This window comes from Pseudophryne corroboree, chromosome 2 (assembly GCF_028390025.1).
Source record: "Pseudophryne corroboree isolate aPseCor3 chromosome 2, aPseCor3.hap2, whole genome shotgun sequence".
Taxonomy (NCBI): domain Eukaryota; kingdom Metazoa; phylum Chordata; class Amphibia; order Anura; family Myobatrachidae; genus Pseudophryne; species Pseudophryne corroboree.
In genome coordinates this window covers 496,460,822-496,479,974 of record NC_086445.1, presented here as the reverse complement: position 1 = coordinate 496,479,974, position 19,153 = coordinate 496,460,822, and the positions used below count along the sequence as shown (strand labels likewise).

The 19,153-nt window shown below is 43.4% G+C and overlaps 1 protein-coding gene across 1 annotated transcript in view; it reads left to right on the top strand.

Annotated features, from left to right (window-relative positions):
* The window catches only part of LOC135030801 (N-acyl-aromatic-L-amino acid amidohydrolase (carboxylate-forming)-like), a 106,525-nt gene that overhangs the window by 50,128 nt on the left and 37,244 nt on the right, over positions 1-19,153 (top strand). The window contains exon 5 of the mRNA XM_063953963.1: positions 2,566-2,673. Coding sequence (XP_063810033.1) covers positions 2,566-2,673 — 108 coding nt within the window. The remainder of the gene's footprint in view (positions 1-2,565; positions 2,674-19,153) is intronic.

Below are 19,153 nucleotides of genomic sequence, written 5' to 3'. Positions count from 1 at the left end.
ATTTTGTGTGTCAGCATTAGGGCAGAGGGACTACCCAGTTGTTTCAGAGGAGGACAACAGAAATGAAGAGTTCCACGGGTGTGCAGGTAGAACAGGCAGGAAGTTTAGTATGGAGCAGGCCATGAGTGTAGACTATACAGTTCCAAGGTCCGGTTCATGTAAAGGCAAATAGTGGCAGTAGCAAAGCATGGTCAGGCACAAAGCTTGGTCAGGGACAGTTCTAGGGATCTGATGCATAAGAACCAAACAAAACAATGCAGAAACAAAAGATTGTGGTCAGTAGTTGTAGCAAAGTGTACGCTGTGGGGATAAGTAATATCCATTGATCAGACTGCAGTACAGCGGTCTGGCTCAATATGCAAGTTTTCAGTGTTAGGATTACCCAGAGAGAGTAAATGGGAATAACTAGTCAACATTCAATGGACAGAAAGACTTCAGAGGAGCAAGGTTCAGCAGCTAGTTACAGGCAGACAAGACCATCACCTAGCAGGTTTGCTAGGTCTGGGCATCTTCTATCCTGCACAGGGGTGGGGACTGAGGTTACAAAGACTGCTCTGCATGTTGTTACTGCCCTGCATGCACTGTTCACACTCCATGATGTCAGAGAACGGCAAAGGTGACCTGTCTGAGTCTCCATCATCTCCTTCCCCGATGTGAGCTGCATACAGTAGGACCAGTTTGTCTCTGTGTAAAAGCTGTTAATATTTAATATTTTCAGATTTATTTAAATGAACAAAGGAACTGTGAAGATAGAGAGGAATCCTTCTGCTAATAGCTTCCTGGTTTACAGGCATTGCTTCATAAAGACTTTCATTGCTCATCAAACTAGTGTATTCCCCCAGTGCGAGTTATCTGACCTCTGACCTGAGCCCTAATAGTTATTGGGGAAAAGGATATGCTAATGTTCTGTAATTGGAAAGACTCCTCCTCTTGGCCAGTGGCTCAGATTATGACCACAGAAGCAATAGTATATACTACGATTACTGCTGCCACAACATGCAGTTTAATGCAGTTGTTCCCAACCATGGTCCTCAAGTACCCCCAACAGTTCATATTTTCCAGGTCTCCTCACAGGATTGCAAGTTAAATAATTAGCTTCACCTTGGTTACGGTTATTAGGTCGACACTCACTAGGTCGACCACTGAAGGTCGACAATGCCATTAGGTCAAAATGTACTAGGTCGACATGAGTTTTTCACATTTAAAAAAAAAAATTTGGGATTTTTTTCATACTTAACGATCCACGTGGACTACGACTGGAACAGTACTCTGTGCCGAGCGAAGTGGTAGCGGAGCGAGGCACCTTGCCCGAAGCATGGTGAGCGAAGCGAGCCATGCGAGCGGACACAGTGCACTAATTTGGGTCCCCCGTCACTTCATGGAGAAAAAAAACACCAAAAACAGTCAAAAACCTCATATCGACCTTTTGACCTGTCGACCTAGCACATGTCGACCTAATGCATGTCAGCCTAATGGCAATGTCGACCTTCAGTGGTCCACCTAATGAGCGTCGACCTAAGTTGGGTCGACCCAACGACCCATACACCTCCACCTGTAGGTCTTTTAAAATGTGTCAGTGAGTAATGAAACAACTGTTCAACTGCTAGGTGACCTGGAAGACACAAACTGTTGGGGGTACTTGGGGACTGAGGTTGGGAACCACTGGTTCAAGGGACAGAGCAGAGCTGCTGCACATGCCCAGTGGTAGAAACTTCTTCTACCAAGTTTGCTGTGTGCGGACTTGAGCCCTCAATCAGTGCACTGGACCAGACAGTAGCTGCCAGGAAGACAAGATGGGCACCTTACCATTAGGTGGAAGAATGTGCTTAGAAAGTGCAGTTCTGTCTCATACTGGTTCTATTATATTTGTATATTTATATATTTATTTATTTATTATGAGACGCTTAACTTTTCCTTACCACTTATTTATTTCTATTAGTTAAATGTTTTATACAGCCTATACTATATACCATCTATAGGGGTATATTCAATTAGTGTCGGATCCTCCCTGACGGAGCAGATCCGTCACTTCGCTATTCAAGTTGCGGGCATTTCTGACAGGTTTTTTGTCCATTTTCGAGAATGCCGATCCGACTTTTTTTAAAGTCGAATCTGCATTGTCGAAACAGGCCAAAAACCTGTCGGAAATTCGACAAAATCCACCGATCCAAGTGTTTTCTGACAAGTCGGAAAAACGGCACTAGATTTGAATAGGTCGAATCCAGATTCGACCTACCAAAAGTCAAAAAGTGCAGTTTTTCTGACTTGTCATAAATTCCGACACTAATTGAATAGACCCCATAGTGTTAAATATTAATACTGTCTTCCATATACTATCTAGTGTATAAAAAGACCAATGCGTACATTAAAGTCCAGTTGGTACTAGGTTCTTCTACCACTCCACCAGAATCCTGCACTTGCTCCAAAGTTCCACAAAGTGGGAGATTGTGGATTGTATTTGGAACCCCCCTCTAGAAATCCTGCGTTTGCCCCTGTTTACCCCCTTTTTAGATATCTGGTAGCTACTATATCATTTAGATTTTTCAATGTGATTTGTTTTTTAAGCTTTAGAGCTTGGGCCACAGCCTCAAGGAGTGATCAGGGCAGATGTGCTATCTAGGATGAGAGAGCTTGTGAACTGCGGCTTGGATTTCATTGATCTTTTTAATCAGGGTAAGAAACTCTATAATGGATGTATTTTTACAGCATCTTTGGTGTTAAACTTGTATAATGCTGTTTGATGTAATCACTTGTTAACTGTCTTTTTCCCTCATCCATAAGACTCCTAACTCCATTCCCATCTTCTACTTATTAATCTTGGAAACCGAGACCCCACTGATCTAGACTGAAGTAGTTTTTCACAAGACAGAAGCAAAATGTACTGTAGTTTCCAATTTTATGCTTTTATCCAGTAACGTGCCATGAGGTCAATGGCTGGGGAGTTACTGGCTAGTATCAGAGCCAGATTTACACACACATCTATGAACCCGATGGTTTATGTGGGCATTATACAAAGGTGCAGCAGTATACATCACTGAATTTAACATACATACAAGAAGGAATATACAGGATGTTTCAAAAAGGTGGACCCAATTTGAAATCGCTATATCTCTGTAACCACGAACCGCCCATGAATGAACCTCTTACCACTTGAAAGTGCAAAGCATAGAGTTTCAAATGACTGCCACTAGATGCTCTCCCAACATACCTACACTCAGTCGTTTGCAAGATAGCGACCCCGCAACACTCTTGGCCCCCATGTGGGGATACATCAAAGACCATGTTTTTGTGCCACCATTAGCGACTAATCTGGATGACCTCAAAAACAAAATAACGGCAGTGGTGACTTCAGTGGAAGAAGAGGCATTTGGGACGAATTCAGCTATCGTCTCAATGTTGTTCGTAAAGCAGGTTCCATCTTTTTTTAAACACCTTGTATATGCACCCAATCTAGACACTGCTGGGGGTCAGGTATGAAGTCCTGGCAGTCGGGATCCTGACAGTCAGAATCTCAATGGTCAAAATCCCAACGTATCATGGTTAGTGTTTTTACCGTACCACTAATCTTACCCCTAACCCACCCCTTAGCCTAATCCTAACCTCCACCCATCACTGCAGCCTTACCCTAATCTCCATCCCGCAACCTAATCCTAACCTCTGTAACCCCAGCTTCCTTACCCTCCCCCTAGTGCCTAACTTTTACCCCTGTACTAACATCTGGGATCAATCTTTATTCTATCGGGAAACCGAATGCCAGGATCCTGATCACATCCCTCTGCTTGGTCAGCCTCAGTTATAGTTAGTGATTCTGGGCTATGATTTCAGGTAACATTAAATCTTCCTATTCAGACACCAGAGAAACAATACTCAATATATGTCACATATAAAACTTCATATGTTACTTTTATTGCAATAAAATACTTAACAAAACAAAGCTTTTTAAAAGTTGTTCTGCTGGATATTTTTCATTGTGCCATGGGGCAGCAAGCAAGCAAGATTTGGAATATTTTCAAGGCGAATTCAGGAGTCTCCCAGACATTCAAGGAGTGTAGACAAGACACATGATAGGATGTAATGCCGTCCGAGTTGGCCGGAGGTGCGGGTTGCAAATCTAACTCTGCAAATGTTATATATGCCCCACCTGCAGTGCACATGATTGTGCCCATTAGCTAACAAATTTGCTGCTGCGATCAGATCTGAATTAGGCCCATTGCTTCTACATACTGTACAGCTAACATAGACAAACAACACCCCAGGTCATCATAAGTAAACTATGCTAACATGATATAAGCATGTGACAATATTCAGCAGCATAAGGTGGCAAACATAGCAAGCAAGAGAAAGGAAACATAAAAGTGAAGATGGGTGACACCATAGAGAAAAGCAGGCGTACAGTGGGATGTAATGGTGTCCGAGATCGCTGGAGGTGCGGGATGCCGGCCGATCTTGAACATTTTTTTAAAGGGGCGATCACTTACAAGGCAAAACCATGCCTTGTAAGGGATTGTCCCTTTAAAAATATGTCCGAAATCAGCCACCATACCAGACTCCCGCCGATCTCAGATGCAATTATATACCGCCCCTAGTGTAAAATCCAAAAGTGATAAGTTATAAATGGATAGGTAGGTCCTCCAATATTAATCATTTGAAAGCATTTTCTAATATGCGTTTTAATGCCTATGGAAAGTGCATCAATATACTTTCCCATATCTTTATAATGTGTTGTACTTTGAATTACAATTTTTTTAAGAATGTGTCTTTAACCAATCCATTTTTAAACATAAGAACAATTTTTCCTTGAACACGGGCAATGTTAGAGGCATACAGATGTGTCCTCATACATCTTGTCTCAATACACCATGTAGCGGGAGATGCCTGGTGTGAGCAAGCGGACAGGTTTCATGCAACTCCACTAGCACCAGGTGCAGGCCCGGCGCATACCGCTCAGCAAAGGGATTCAGTGCAGGTAGGCGCCAGGGGGGAGAGGCACTCTCCCTGCTGCTCTGCATCCCTGTGCTGAGTTCCCCTGCCCTGCTGATGCCAGCTGCTGCGTCTGTCAAACTCTATGACAGGCAGCGGCGCTGGCATCATGAAGCCTCCTCTCCTGTCACAGACTCGCAGTGTGCTGGGCGGGGGGCGTGTCACAGTGTGCTGGGCAGGGGGCGTGGCATGGCTGGCAAACAAGGTGGCTGTGTGCTCGGTGCGCTCCTGCCTGCTGGACTTGGGAACAGGCTTCCATAGTGCCTCACGATTGTTTATCTCCCCCTGCGGCGCCCCCTCTACCTCCACAGTGTGCAGGACGGATCTAAAAGGGGGTGGAGCTTCATGAGAATAAGGGGCGGGGCTACACGGGACCAGGCTGCAGCCTGCATCACAGGAGGACAAGTTTCCAGACTTTTTTATGTAAGTTGCTGGAAAGAGTGTATGTGTGTGTGTGTGACTGTATGTATGTATGTACAGTTGGGGTCATTCCGACCCGCTCGCACGCTACACTTCTTCGCAGCCGTGCGATCGGGTCGAAACTGCGCATGCGCGGCGGCTGCATTGCACAGGCGCGTCGTTGCCTGGTGACAGCCGTCGCCGGGCAACGACGCCGCAAACAAAGAAAGCGGTCGCAGCAGTGACCGCAAGAAGATTGACAGGCGGAAGGCATTCCAGGCCGTCAACTGACCGTTTTCTGGGAGTGGTTCGGCAAATGCAGGCATGTCTAGGCGTTTGGAGGGTGGATGTCTGACGTCAATTCCGGAACCTGCATCGCTGGATCGATCGCACAGGGTAAGTAACTATTACCCTGGTCTAGTTCTACACAACTTTTTTGGCATAGCAGGGCTGCACAAGCAATCGCAGCCCTGCTATGCAAAAAAGCCCTCCCCCATAGGCGGCGTCGAGTTGATCGCACGGGCAGCAAAAAGTTGCTACGTGCGATCAACTCTGAATGACCCCCAGTATGTACATGTGTGTGTATGTGTGACTGTGCAGTATAATGTGTGTAAGCGTTACTGCTTCAGGGGGTGTTGCGTCTTCTATAAGCGTCACTGGTACAGGGGGCGTTACGTGTGCAAGTGTCACTGGTACAGGGGGCGTTACGTGTGCAAGTGTCACTGGTACAGGGGGCGTTATGTGTGTAAGCCTCACTGGTACAAGGGGCGTTACGTGTGTAAGCGTCACTGGTACAGGGGGCATTACGTGTCTAAGTGTCACTGGTACAGGGGGTGTTACATGTGCAAGCGTCACTGCTACAGGGTGCGTTACGTGTGTAAGCGTAAATGCTACAGGGTGCGTTACGTGTGTAAGCGTCACTGCTGTAGGGGGAATTCCGCATGTAAGCGTCACTGCATCTTGTATAAGCGTCAATGCTACAGGGTGCTTTACGTGTGTAAGCGTCACTGCTGTAGGGGGCATTACGTGTGTAAGCATCACTGCTTCAGGGGGTGTTACGTGTGTAAGCGTCACTGAATCTTGTGTAAGCAACACTGGTACAAGGGGCATTACGTGTGTAAGCATCACTACTGCAGGGGGGCGTTACGTGTGTAAGTTCCACTACTACAGGGAGCATTCTGTGTATAAGCATTATGGCCCTCATTCCGAGTTGTTCGCTCGCTAGCTGCTTTTAGCAGCATTGCACACGCTAGGCCGCCGCCCTCTGGGAGTGTATCTTAGCTTAGCAGAATTGCGAACGAAAGATTAGCAGAATTGCGAATAGAAATTTCTTAGCAGTTTCTGAGTAGCTCCAGACTTACTCAGCCATTGCGATCAGTTCAGTCAGTTTCGTTCCTGGTTTTACGTCACAAACACACCCAGCGTTCGCCCAGACACTCCCCCGTTTCTTCAGACACTCCTGCGTTTTTCCCAGAAACGCCAGCGTTTTTTCGCACACTCCCATAAAACGGCCAGTTTCCGCCCAGAAACACCCACTTCCTGTCAATCACACTCCGATCACCAGAACGATGAAAAATCCTCGTTATGCCGTGAGTAAAATACCTAACTTTTGAGTCAAATAACTAAGCGCATGCGCTCTGCGACCCTTGCGCATGCGCAGTAAGCAACTAATCGCAATATAGCGAAACTCGGCAACGAGCGAACAACTCGGAATGAGGGCCTATGTGCGCTGTCCCTTTGTAAAGTACGGGAGGGCGCAAATTTATAGTTTGCAGGGAAGCGCCGAACACCCTAGCACCGGCCCTAACCAGGTGTCTTATTTTGACGAAAAATGTGTCTTATTCGTATCACTATGCACATAGGAGGCACAAGCAGATTCTGCTGATTAAAATTATAAGCAGCATGCCAATATTCTCTGTGCGTCTGTGGCTGTATCTGCATACGAAATGGTACATTTTAGGGTTTTCTAGAAAAAACACTGTAATGTACTATTTTGTATGCAGATACAGCCACGGTTGCACAATCCGCATAAGCTGCTCGTGTGTCCTATTAGCATCGTTTTGCGAATAAAATACATTTTAATGAGAAAAAGTCGCAGGTAAAGACGCTCGGCGCTACCATGTCTCGCCACAGCATGGCATGACTAGAAAGGCCATTTAACCACTTAACTGATTACTTTTCTCTTCAAAACGGTTCATAAAATTGTTTGTTTTAATTTTTTTAATATGTAATATAGTTTAAAACGTTTTTTTTTTTTAAATATTATATTATGCACATCTGCAGAACAGATTTCTTTGTCAGACAATGGGGGACACAGTGGGGCGGCGTGGTCGCATGTAATCTGACAATGCCAGTTAAGTGGTTAACGTGGATGGAGGATAGATGTACAGTAAGTGGACATATCTGTAACATGAATCTATCAGTCTAATTCAGTCTAATATACATTGTTTGCCACTTCAGAAACAATTGTATAAAGTTTTCTGCAACCCCTAGTACATTTCACCTGAGATGCCCACCTAAATTCAGGAGTTAAAGTTAGGAAATAAAGATGCTCAGAGGCAGGGCCGGCTCCAGGTCTATGAGCACCCTGTGGAGATGCCCCCCCTTTCCCCAATCCAACAACATCCATAATTAATACTAAACATAAAAATAAAGAAAAATAAAAAAACACATGGGGGCTGAGTCATGGTCACTGACAATTTCTACTACTGCGCATGCGTCTAATGTACACCAGCAGAGCCGAACTTAGGGGTCAGCCTGTCCCTAGGCACATGACTGGCCCCCTTCCCCTTCATCACATCATTGCCCCTTCTTTTCGGGTGCCAGTCTGGATGCCTCGAGACCACCAAAGCAGCCCCAACCTCACCCTACTATCAGCTCCCGGACCCCAATTTGTTGCCCATTTTCTTACTCCCATCATTTGCTATATAATATATACTGTAGATAGATATATATCTAGATTTGTTTGTATATTGCAGGGTTAATCTTTGGTTAACTCTTATTAACCTTGGTCACAGGCCTTTTCATGCACCCCTGTGTAATCTCATTTTGTTCTAAACCTGTGTCCTTAGTCATTTATCAGCCAGTGACTAGTGTACCTTTGAAAGCCATAAGATGTTTGGCAGATACACATTAAACCTAGTTGGCATGTTTGCAGTTATATTATGTGTGATACAGTTCCCAGGTTTTAATTTTTGAGACTTTGTGATAGCGTAGGACCTGCATGAAGGTGGGGTACCTTGGCGAGCGGTTTGCAGGCTTCTGTGCATTGGCCAATTCACTAACTAAACCTCCATCATTTATTTATTGATGTTGTGAGGATAAGTGAGCTTGCTATGGTGAGTGCTGAACTTTCTGTATGTGTATATGTGTGTGTATATGTATATACATATATATATATATATATATATATATATATATAACAACAAAAAATGCTCCGGCACTCCAGAAATCCCGTAGGACCGACTTGCTCAGGTGCCCTCCCCTGGGGGGTCACCCCAGATTACCCACGACGACAGAAAGAGGCGGCACTCAGAGACTTAGAAACAGTGCAAAACTTGTATTAGGTGCGATCTACGTTTCGGGGACCAACTCCCCTTCGTCAGGATAACTGCACAAGTGGTACAAACAGACTTATATAACAGTGAACTTACCCCCACATCAGAATCCCCACGTCCGTTCTCCTCTGGCCACGCCACTCAGGCTTCCGGCAGGCGTCACTGCTCACTCCGGCGAAACCGGAAGTGACGTCGCGGCTCCCTCCTGTGTGACCATGGAGACGCTAAACAATAACAAAAGCAAGTGTATGAACATCGTGTCTGGCAATAAGACTGCAGCATAAATGGCAATACAGATTAAGTGCATCCAAATAACATAACCATACAATAATCGTGTTGCATAATGTAAAAATAGTTTAAAAAATATATCTAGTCGATCTAGATGAGCTTTGCAATTATTTAAAACAGACGGTGTCCCTATTTTCAAGTGGGCACCTATTTGTGCATAGTGGATTAAAACTCAGTAAATGTGAATAACAACATTACGGTGCGTCTAGATCACTCTGTGCCACTTAAGAACCTCCATATGATTACTACATTAATAAAATAACATCCTGCGCTGACACCTATAAAGGCTTCCTAGTAAATCAGGCCCTCATGGGGCAAGAAATATGCTGCCTCATAGAAGACACCTTGTGGATCTATACAGTAATAACAAGATGTGCAGGTCACGACAATTATGAACATACCTGAGAAGTTATAACAGATTATAAAAACTATTTATAAAAAATTGATGAGGCCCAGGCTCTCATTGAGCCCGCCTGGTTTAAGTGTATTGAGCCTATGTATCCACCTAGACTCAAGCTGTAGCAATTTCTTGCCCCTGTTGCCCCCCCGAGGGGCCTCGGGGACATGGTCAATGATGCGATGTTTGAATGTGGCCATGCTATGCCTGTGTTCGAGAAAATGCTTGGCCACTGGCTGCTCACCCTCCCCAGTTGACAGCGCGTTTCTGATGGCAAGCCTATGTTGCGCCATCCTCACCTTGAATTGGCATTCCGTTTTACCAATATAATAACGCCCGCATGGGCAAATAATGGCATAAACCACATATTTCGAGGTACACGTAAGGGGCCATCTGATGTTAAATTTCTTACCCGAGAAGGGATGTGAGATGCTGTCTCCGGGAGACATGTGGGTACACGTAGTGCAGCCTGAGCACTTAAAACAGCCATTTTTGCGGGATAGAAAATGCCTAGGAGGAGGTGGTTTAAACCTGGTCATATCAGTTTTAACTAACCAGTCTCTGATGTTTCTGCCTCGTGTATAACTGGGCATCACTCTCTTGTCTCGAAAGGACTTTAAGTCTGGGTCAGTGGCCACCAAAGGCCACAGTTGACGCAGCTTCTTTGCACTTTGTTCACTCTGGGTGCTGAATTCAGTGATCCATGGAATGACTTTGGTCATATCCTGTGCCTGTCTGGGTGATAATAACTCCTCCCTATTTTTAGCTGCAGCTTTTTGTTTGGCTGTGCGGAGGAGGTCGCATGGATACCCTCTCTCGGCAAACCTCTGCTCCATTTCCTCCAATTGTGTCTCTTTCACCTTGGTGTTACTATTAACCCTGCACACCCTGAGGAACTGGGAATACGGTAAGCCCTGTAGCGTGGATTTAGGGTGGAAACTGTCATATCTCAAGAGCGTATTCCGATCAGACGGTTTTTTATATAGGCTCGTTTCCAAACTCCTATCTCCCAGTGTCAGCTGGACGTCCAAGAAACATATCTCGGTTTTGCTATAACTCATAGTCAGTTTCACAGGACTATCTGTGGAGTTGTGTGCTGCTACAAGATCACAAAGATCCTGCGCTTCATCTCTCCAAAACACTAACAAATCATCTATATATCTATAATAGATGAACAGTCTGTGGGCAATGTCAGGGTTGGTGAAGAATAATGCCCGCTCCACCTCCCACATGTAGGCATTGGCGAACGAGGGTGCCACGGCCGACCCCATGGCACACCCCGTTCGCTGTCTATAGTAGACGCCATCAAAAATGAAAAAATTATGTGTGAGAGTGAAACGCAATAGTGAAATGAAAAAATCTATGTCAGGGCCTGTGTATGCACTGTTGCCTGTGATCAGCTGTCGCACGGCTTGTAAGCCCTGTTCATGCGGTATGCATGTGTACAGGCTTGTGACGTCTATCGTGGCCAATGTGACATTCTCGGGGACTTGATCTATCTGTGACAACCTCTTTAATAGCACACTTGAATCTTTCAAATGGGTAAAAGTACCCTGCACACAGGGCTGTAAATAGGCTGCTTTTAGCAGCATTGCACACGCTAGGCCGCCGCCCTCTGGGAGTGTATCTTAGCTTAGCAGAATTGCGAACGAAAGATTAGCAGAATTGCGAATAGAAATTTCTTAGCAGTTTCTGAGTAGCTCCAGACTTACTCAGCCATTGCGATCAGTTCAGTCAGTTTCGTTCCTGGTTTTACGTCACAAACACACCCAGCGTTCGCCCAGACACTCCCCCGTTTCTTCAGACACTCCTGCGTTTTTCCCAGAAACGCCAGCGTTTTTTCGCACACTCCCATAAAACGGCCAGTTTCCGCCCAGAAACACCCACTTCCTGTCAATCACACTCCGATCACCAGAACGATGAAAAATCCTTGTTATGCCGTGAGTAAAATACCTAACTTTTGAGTCAAATAACTAAGCGCATGCGCTCTGCGACCCTTGCGCATGCGCAGTAAGCAACTAATCGCAATATAGCGAAACTCGGCAACGAGCGAACAACTCGGAATGAGGGCCTATGTGCGCTGTCCCTTTGTAAAGTACGGGAGGGCGCAAATTTATAGTTTGCAGGGAAGCGCCGAACACCCTAGCACCGGCCCTAACCAGGTGTCTTATTTTGACGAAAAATGTGTCTTATTCGTATCACTATGCACATAGGAGGCACAAGCAGATTCTGCTGATTAAAATTATAAGCAGCATGCCAATATTCTCTGTGCGTCTGTGGCTGTATCTGCATACGAAATGGTACATTTTAGGGTTTTCTAGAAAAAACACTGTAATGTACTATTTTGTATGCAGATACAGCCACGGTTGCACAATCCGCATAAGCTGCTCGTGTGTCCTATTAGCATCGTTTTGCGAATAAAATACATTTTAATGAGAAAAAGTCGCAGGTAAAGACGCTCGGCGCTACCATGTCTCGCCACAGCATGGCATGACTAGAAAGGCCATTTAACCACTTAACTGATTACTTTTCTCTTCAAAACGGTTCATAAAATTGTTTGTTTTAATTTTTTTAATATGTAATATAGTTTAAAACGTTTTTTTTTTTTAAATATTATATTATGCACATCTGCAGAACAGATTTCTTTGTCAGACAATGGGGGACACAGTGGGGCGGCGTGGTCGCATGTAATCTGACAATGCCAGTTAAGTGGTTAACGTGGATGGAGGATAGATGTACAGTAAGTGGACATATCTGTAACATGAATCTATCAGTCTAATTCAGTCTAATATACATTGTTTGCCACTTCAGAAACAATTGTATAAAGTTTTCTGCAACCCCTAGTACATTTCACCTGAGATGCCCACCTAAATTCAGGAGTTAAAGTTAGGAAATAAAGATGCTCAGAGGCAGGGCCGGCTCCAGGTCTATGAGCACCCTGTGGAGATGCCCCCCCTTTCCCCAATCCAACAACATCCATAATTAATACTAAACATAAAAATAAAGAAAAATAAAAAAACACATGGGGGCTGAGTCATGGTCACTGACAATTTCTACTACTGCGCATGCGTCTAATGTACACCAGCAGAGCCGAACTTAGGGGTCAGCCTGTCCCTAGGCACATGACTGGCCCCCTTCCCCTTCATCACATCATTGCCCCTTCTTTTCGGGTGCCAGTCTGGATGCCTCGAGACCACCAAAGCAGCCCCAACCTCACCCTACTATCAGCTCCCGGACCCCAATTTGTTGCCCATTTTCTTACTCCCATCATTTGCTATATAATATATACTGTAGATAGATATATATCTAGATTTGTTTGTATATTGCAGGGTTAATCTTTGGTTAACTCTTATTAACCTTGGTCACAGGCCTTTTCATGCACCCCTGTGTAATCTCATTTTGTTCTAAACCTGTGTCCTTAGTCATTTATCAGCCAGTGACTAGTGTACCTTTGAAAGCCATAAGATGTTTGGCAGATACACATTAAACCTAGTTGGCATGTTTGCAGTTATATTATGTGTGATACAGTTCCCAGGTTTTAATTTTTGAGACTTTGTGATAGCGTAGGACCTGCATGAAGGTGGGGTACCTTGGCGAGCGGTTTGCAGGCTTCTGTGCATTGGCCAATTCACTAACTAAACCTCCATCATTTATTTATTGATGTTGTGAGGATAAGTGAGCTTGCTATGGTGAGTGCTGAACTTTCTGTATGTGTATATGTGTGTGTATATGTATATACATATATATATATATATATATATATATACATACTGTAATGACGAAAAAAAAGAATCATCTGGCCCTTATCAGCCAGGTGTGCCACCCACCCCTCCCCCAGCAAGTGCCGCCCCTAAATCCGCTACTGCACACCATGCCGACTGTGTGCATACATAGTTGTAGTTGTAATGTTAGGTGCATGCAGGGAGAAGTGTATTGAAAATGTAGAAGGCATTCTTGGGCATTGACAAGAAGGTGCCCACAGAGATGGTCCATCTTATGGACATGATACGGGAGCGTTGCAGTTGTGTCGGTGAAAGTAGTTTGCATACACAGCTACTTGACTGCTCACATAGGAGGCCATACTCTGATGGAGAAACTGCATCTTCCATAGAGGAAGATGGCGGGTCGCGGCGGAGGTGCAGGCTTCAGAGGTGGCGGACGCAGCGGAGGTGCGGGCGGCATTGGCGGCGGAGGTAGCCATAGTGGCAGGCAAGGATCCGAGATCCCTTACTGCCATTCTGCAGAGTTTGGCAGCGGAGTGGTACCAGTTTCAAAAATGGCGCCTCAGCTGCATTTTTTAAATTCAAGATGGCCACCGCGAGCCAATAAATTAGCTGTCAGTGCTTCCCAGCATCTGACCTCACCGCACGTCACTGCAATGTGTGCTAGTTGATGTTTAGATTATAATGCATAGTTTGTGTATAAATTGTATGGAGCATAGTGGCAAAGGATGCAGAGCACTTCTCGTGTTTTTGTGGGTCAGTGTAGGGACCGGCCAGAAGGAAAGACTTTGATGGAGTTAGCTTGCGCTCACATACTGAATCTCAGGCACCACATACAGTTGAATGCCATGGATTAAAGCTTATTGTTTAAACATCTGTCTATCTATCTATCTATCTATCTATCTATCTATCTATCTATCTATCTGTCTATCTTTCTATCTAGTATGTACATATAGAGTTCAGTGCTTTTCACTATTGCTACAAATATGTATCAGTCAAGGTGCCTATCCTGTGGGTTCATACAAATCAATATAGCAATGGTGGCACTCCCGGTATATGACTGCAACAAGTGGTGTTCAACGGCAACAGAGGTGGGGATCCTCTTTAATGTGTGTGTATATGTATGTGTGTATATATATATATATATATATAAAATATGAAATGGATGAAAGTTTATGCGCAACATTCAGTATGTTTCACAAACCATCACATGGAACAAGACGTCCCAGGGTTCTTTTCAAAGACTAGCAGCCTGTCCCTTTCAACAATGGGATTCCAATACAGTCTCCTTGCACTTCAATCCACTTGATCAGCAGCTCCTTTTAAGCACCAATATCCACAAATGGTGATACAATCTAAAAATCAAAGAAAAAAGGGGCGCTCCATAATACATGAATCCGTTTAAAATTAGGTTTATTCCATCAACTTTCCACACACAATTGACAAGATTATTACCACAGCTGGCGGTATCAACCACCATACGTATAGCATTTGATAAGGGGTCGTGATAAGGGGGTATACTTTTTCCTTCTCTGTTGCCCTCCTTTTCTCTGATTCTATTGCTTGTATTATATTACATTATGGGGGTAATTCCAAGTTGATCGCAGCAGGAAATTTTTTAGCAGTTGGGCAAAACCATGTGCACTGCAGGGGGGGGCAGATATAACATGTGCAGAGAGATATAGATTTAAGTGGGTTATTTTATTTCTGTGCAGGGTAAATACTGGCTGCTTTATTTTTACACTGCAAATTAGATTGCAGATTGAACACACCCCACCCAAATCTAACTCTCTCTGCACATGTTATATCTGCCTCCCCTGCAGTGCACATGGTTTTGCCTAATTGCTAACAGAATTCCTGCTGCGATCAACTTGGAATTACCCCCAATATCTTTGAAGCAAATGTATAATTTTAACCCTTTAGTGATTTATAATAATTCATCACTAATTGTGTACCTTTTATTAACAAACCCGCAGAGTTTGCATCTAGACATATATATCTTTAAATTATTAGGAATATTCTGTTCATATAAGAATGCACGCCAGTCATATAGAATGTAAATCATAAGAATGTATTTCAACAAACAATTGCTACTCATAGAATTCACTTTTATCATTAAACAGTATTGGTCAAATACAATGCAAGTCACCATATAATAGTTTCACAGATTCAAACTATATAAGAAACAAATAGGATGAAAGGAGTGTGAGAGATGTATGTACTGTACTGTATGTGTGTATTTATTACTAGGGAGATATTTACTCAAAGCACTCGGCTAAATCCTAGATTTATTGATATATATTGGACAATATATATCTTAAAGAAATATCTTAGGGTATTGGTTTTGGTATATGTATGTGTGTGTGTGTGTGTGTGTGTGTGTGTGTGTGTGGGGGGGAGGGGCAGCATGTGGCTGCATTGTCCACAGACCGCATGGGACAGAAGCTAGACTCCATTTTGGGAAAACTCCCATGATTCCAAAGTCTGTAACATATGGTTCAAAAGGGAATGGCAGCAGCCATTTTAGATTTGCAAGTCCAAACACATGGCATTCTTTGCTACACCATAATCACATAGCAGAAGCCATAAGACTCCACTATATTGCAAAACGTATAAGCTTCAACATAATGGATATGTGCTGATATTACAATTCTAAGCCATCTAATCACCTTTCACAATTCCAAACCAACACAGTATCTCAATAACCAGAGCATATGGTATGCTGGCTATGTTATATAATGTAGCCTGTAATTATATGCCAATCCCAGTCTGTACCGCATTATGCTAACTTTTCAGGCCTAAAACCAACTAATTCCAGCCTTCCAGGACCAGCACCACACATCTCATGCTGTCCATATGAGCCATCACAAGACCAGATCACCAGGTAACCACAAGTATCAGCATGCCATTGCTACAAGCACATGACTACAGTAACAAAAGGAAGTATGTGTTGACTTCTATACTTCAGCAAGATGCACCATACAAAACCACTACAATTTGTTATAAATCACCATACCAGGAATGTATACCAGGAATGCTATGCTACAGATTGTCTACTGTTCCAATTCATTACAGATTTCATAGAGTATTATCACCAACACATAACAATCACATAATTGCACAAGTATCATTAACCTTAAGCCATTTGTATCTCCAGATTAACTATTCTATGCTAATCGTTTCACAACTACTTTATCACAAACACATATTTAACTATTCTATGCCATTAAGCCATGTGTATACAATACTTAGCCTTAGTAAGGAGATCGGTCCTGGTGATGAGTGAGTGAGCTCTGATTTCAAGTGGGTACAGTATATTCATACCTGTGGGTGTGTCTTTCACAGCATGTGGGCTAGCTGTATCAGTGAGCTGAGCTGGCCATGTGAGCTTGGTTATTTAAATGCTAATTGGCCAAGGCTACAGTGTAGGGATGTTAATTCGGCTTCAGGTTACAAAAGCCAATATTATCATTCATTCTTTGTATCTCTAAAATGGATATATGGAATTACTCTGTAACAGCATTTAATTCAAAATAAGGACTTCACCACATCAGGGGACTCTCACCACCTCGCTGCAGTCCTCACGCTAGGCGCCGCTACTACGCGTTTCGTCATCCAAGACCGTCAGGGGGCTGGCCTAGCGTAGCTCAGTCACTCCTTTTATTTTCCACTGGTTCAATCAGGGAGTTTCACCAACAATAAATCAATTGAAGCATGATTACATTATATCAAGCACATTTTGACAAGTTAAAATGCAAAATAAAAACTTTCTCCATAGAAAAACGTATTAAAAAATACAAACAAGTTAAAAAATCCCTATACGAACCTCACAAGATTCTAAACACTTATCAAGAGTCATATATTTTACTCCTCTATCGTAATACTTTCTAGGAAGCAAACAATAGCTATTCAATAAACGGGGTAATTTCAAACCCCTCATTTAGACCAGCAGGATGCAAAGTATTAAGTGTGAGGATCCAATACGTTTCTCGTTTGACCAGGAGTTTCAATCTGTCTCCTCCACGATGATTCAAAGTTACATGTTCTAATCCTACAAACCGCACCAGGGCCCTCATTCCGAGTTGTTCGCTCGCTAGCTGCTTTTAGCAGCCGTGCAAACGCTAAGCCGCCGCCCTCTGGGAGTGTATCTTCGCTTAGCAGAAGTGCGAACGAAAGGATCGCAGCGCGGCTACAAAAAAAGATTGTATAGTTTCATGGTAGCTCCAGACCTACTCCTAGCTTGCGATCACTTCAGACTATTTAGTTCCTGTTTTGACGTCGCAAACACGCCCTGCGTTTGGTCAGCCATGCCCGCGTTTCCCCAGCCACGCCCGCGTTTCCCCAGGTATGCTTGCGTTTGTATCTGACACGCCTGCATTTTTACACACACTCCCTGAAAACGGTCAGTTACCTCCCAGAAACACCCACTTCCTGTCAATCACTCTGCGGCCAGCAGTGCGATTGAAAAGCGTCGCTAGACCTTGTGTGAAACTGCGACCATTGTGAAAGTAGCGCATAATTTACTTTTTTTGCCTAATCGCAGTACAGCGACCGAAAGCAGCTAGCGAACAACTCGGAATGACCACCCAAATGAGGGTTTCCATCCCGGAAATTCCAGGGTACACTATGATTTAAACACTTATTTTTAATATTTTTATAATGTTCAAGGATACGCAACTTTAGCACTCTCTTTGTTTTACCGATATATTTTTTCCCGCATGCACAAATGAGCATGTAAACCGCTTATGTGGTATTACAATTTATGAGACTTTATTTTAAAATCTCTTTTATCCTCACTATCACTAAAGGCTTTTTTTGCCTGCAAGGCCGTGTGCACACATTTTACAGCCTCCGTAGGCAAAAAAGCCCATGTAATTTTTTCCAAAAATGTTTTTTTTTGTGCTAAATTTAGTTTCTATTGCCAACAAAGGTAGATCACTGGGTGCTAGAACATTTTTTAGGGTTTTAGCCCTTCTAAAAACTACTTCAGGTTTTTCAGGAATAGTATCTTTAAGTGTAGGGTCCATTTTTAGCACATGGCAATGCTTATTTAAAAGGTTACAAATAATCGTCCCTTGTGCATTATATTGTGTTACAAATGAACACGTATGTTGATTCTTTTATTTTATTTTTTATTTTTTTACTTCAAATTCTGTGTTTATTTTGAACTATTTTTTTTTAAATTGTTTATTTAATTTTCAAGTTATATAGGGTTACATTAGCCCCCCACAACACGTGGGGAGAGCATATCCGTAAAACAACATTATACCTAGAGCAGAGATATAATTGAAAAACAAAGATCATGGGGTTCCCATAATGAAAAAACATCACGTTGATAAGTAAAGAAATAGAGATAAAGTATACACTGAGAGCGACCAAAGCACTCCGATTAAATAGGAACAAAAAAAAAAAAAAAACAATCTCGTGACTGTATCAGTAGAGAGAAGAAGGATAAAGAGAAAGCAAGAAAAGAGAAGAGAGGGGAAAGGCGAGGAAAGTATAGAGTAGGGAGAGAAGAGAGAGTCGGAGGGTCCGCCGGTGCGCCTCTTTATACAGCAGATACCGCTCGGAGCGTTAGTGTAAAATAGAAGGTAATACTTAAGGTACACGAAAAGGTAATATTAAGGATGGTCACATACCTACTCGATAGATTACGAGACTACCAAAATCACAGTAGGAGTGCCACGGAACCCTCAGGGGAGCGTATTCTACGTGCTGGAGCTTGAGAGTTGAACCATAATTCCCAAATCAAAAGAAACTGGAAAGATCTGTTATGGAGGTATGCAGTGATTTTTTCCATGCTTGCGAAG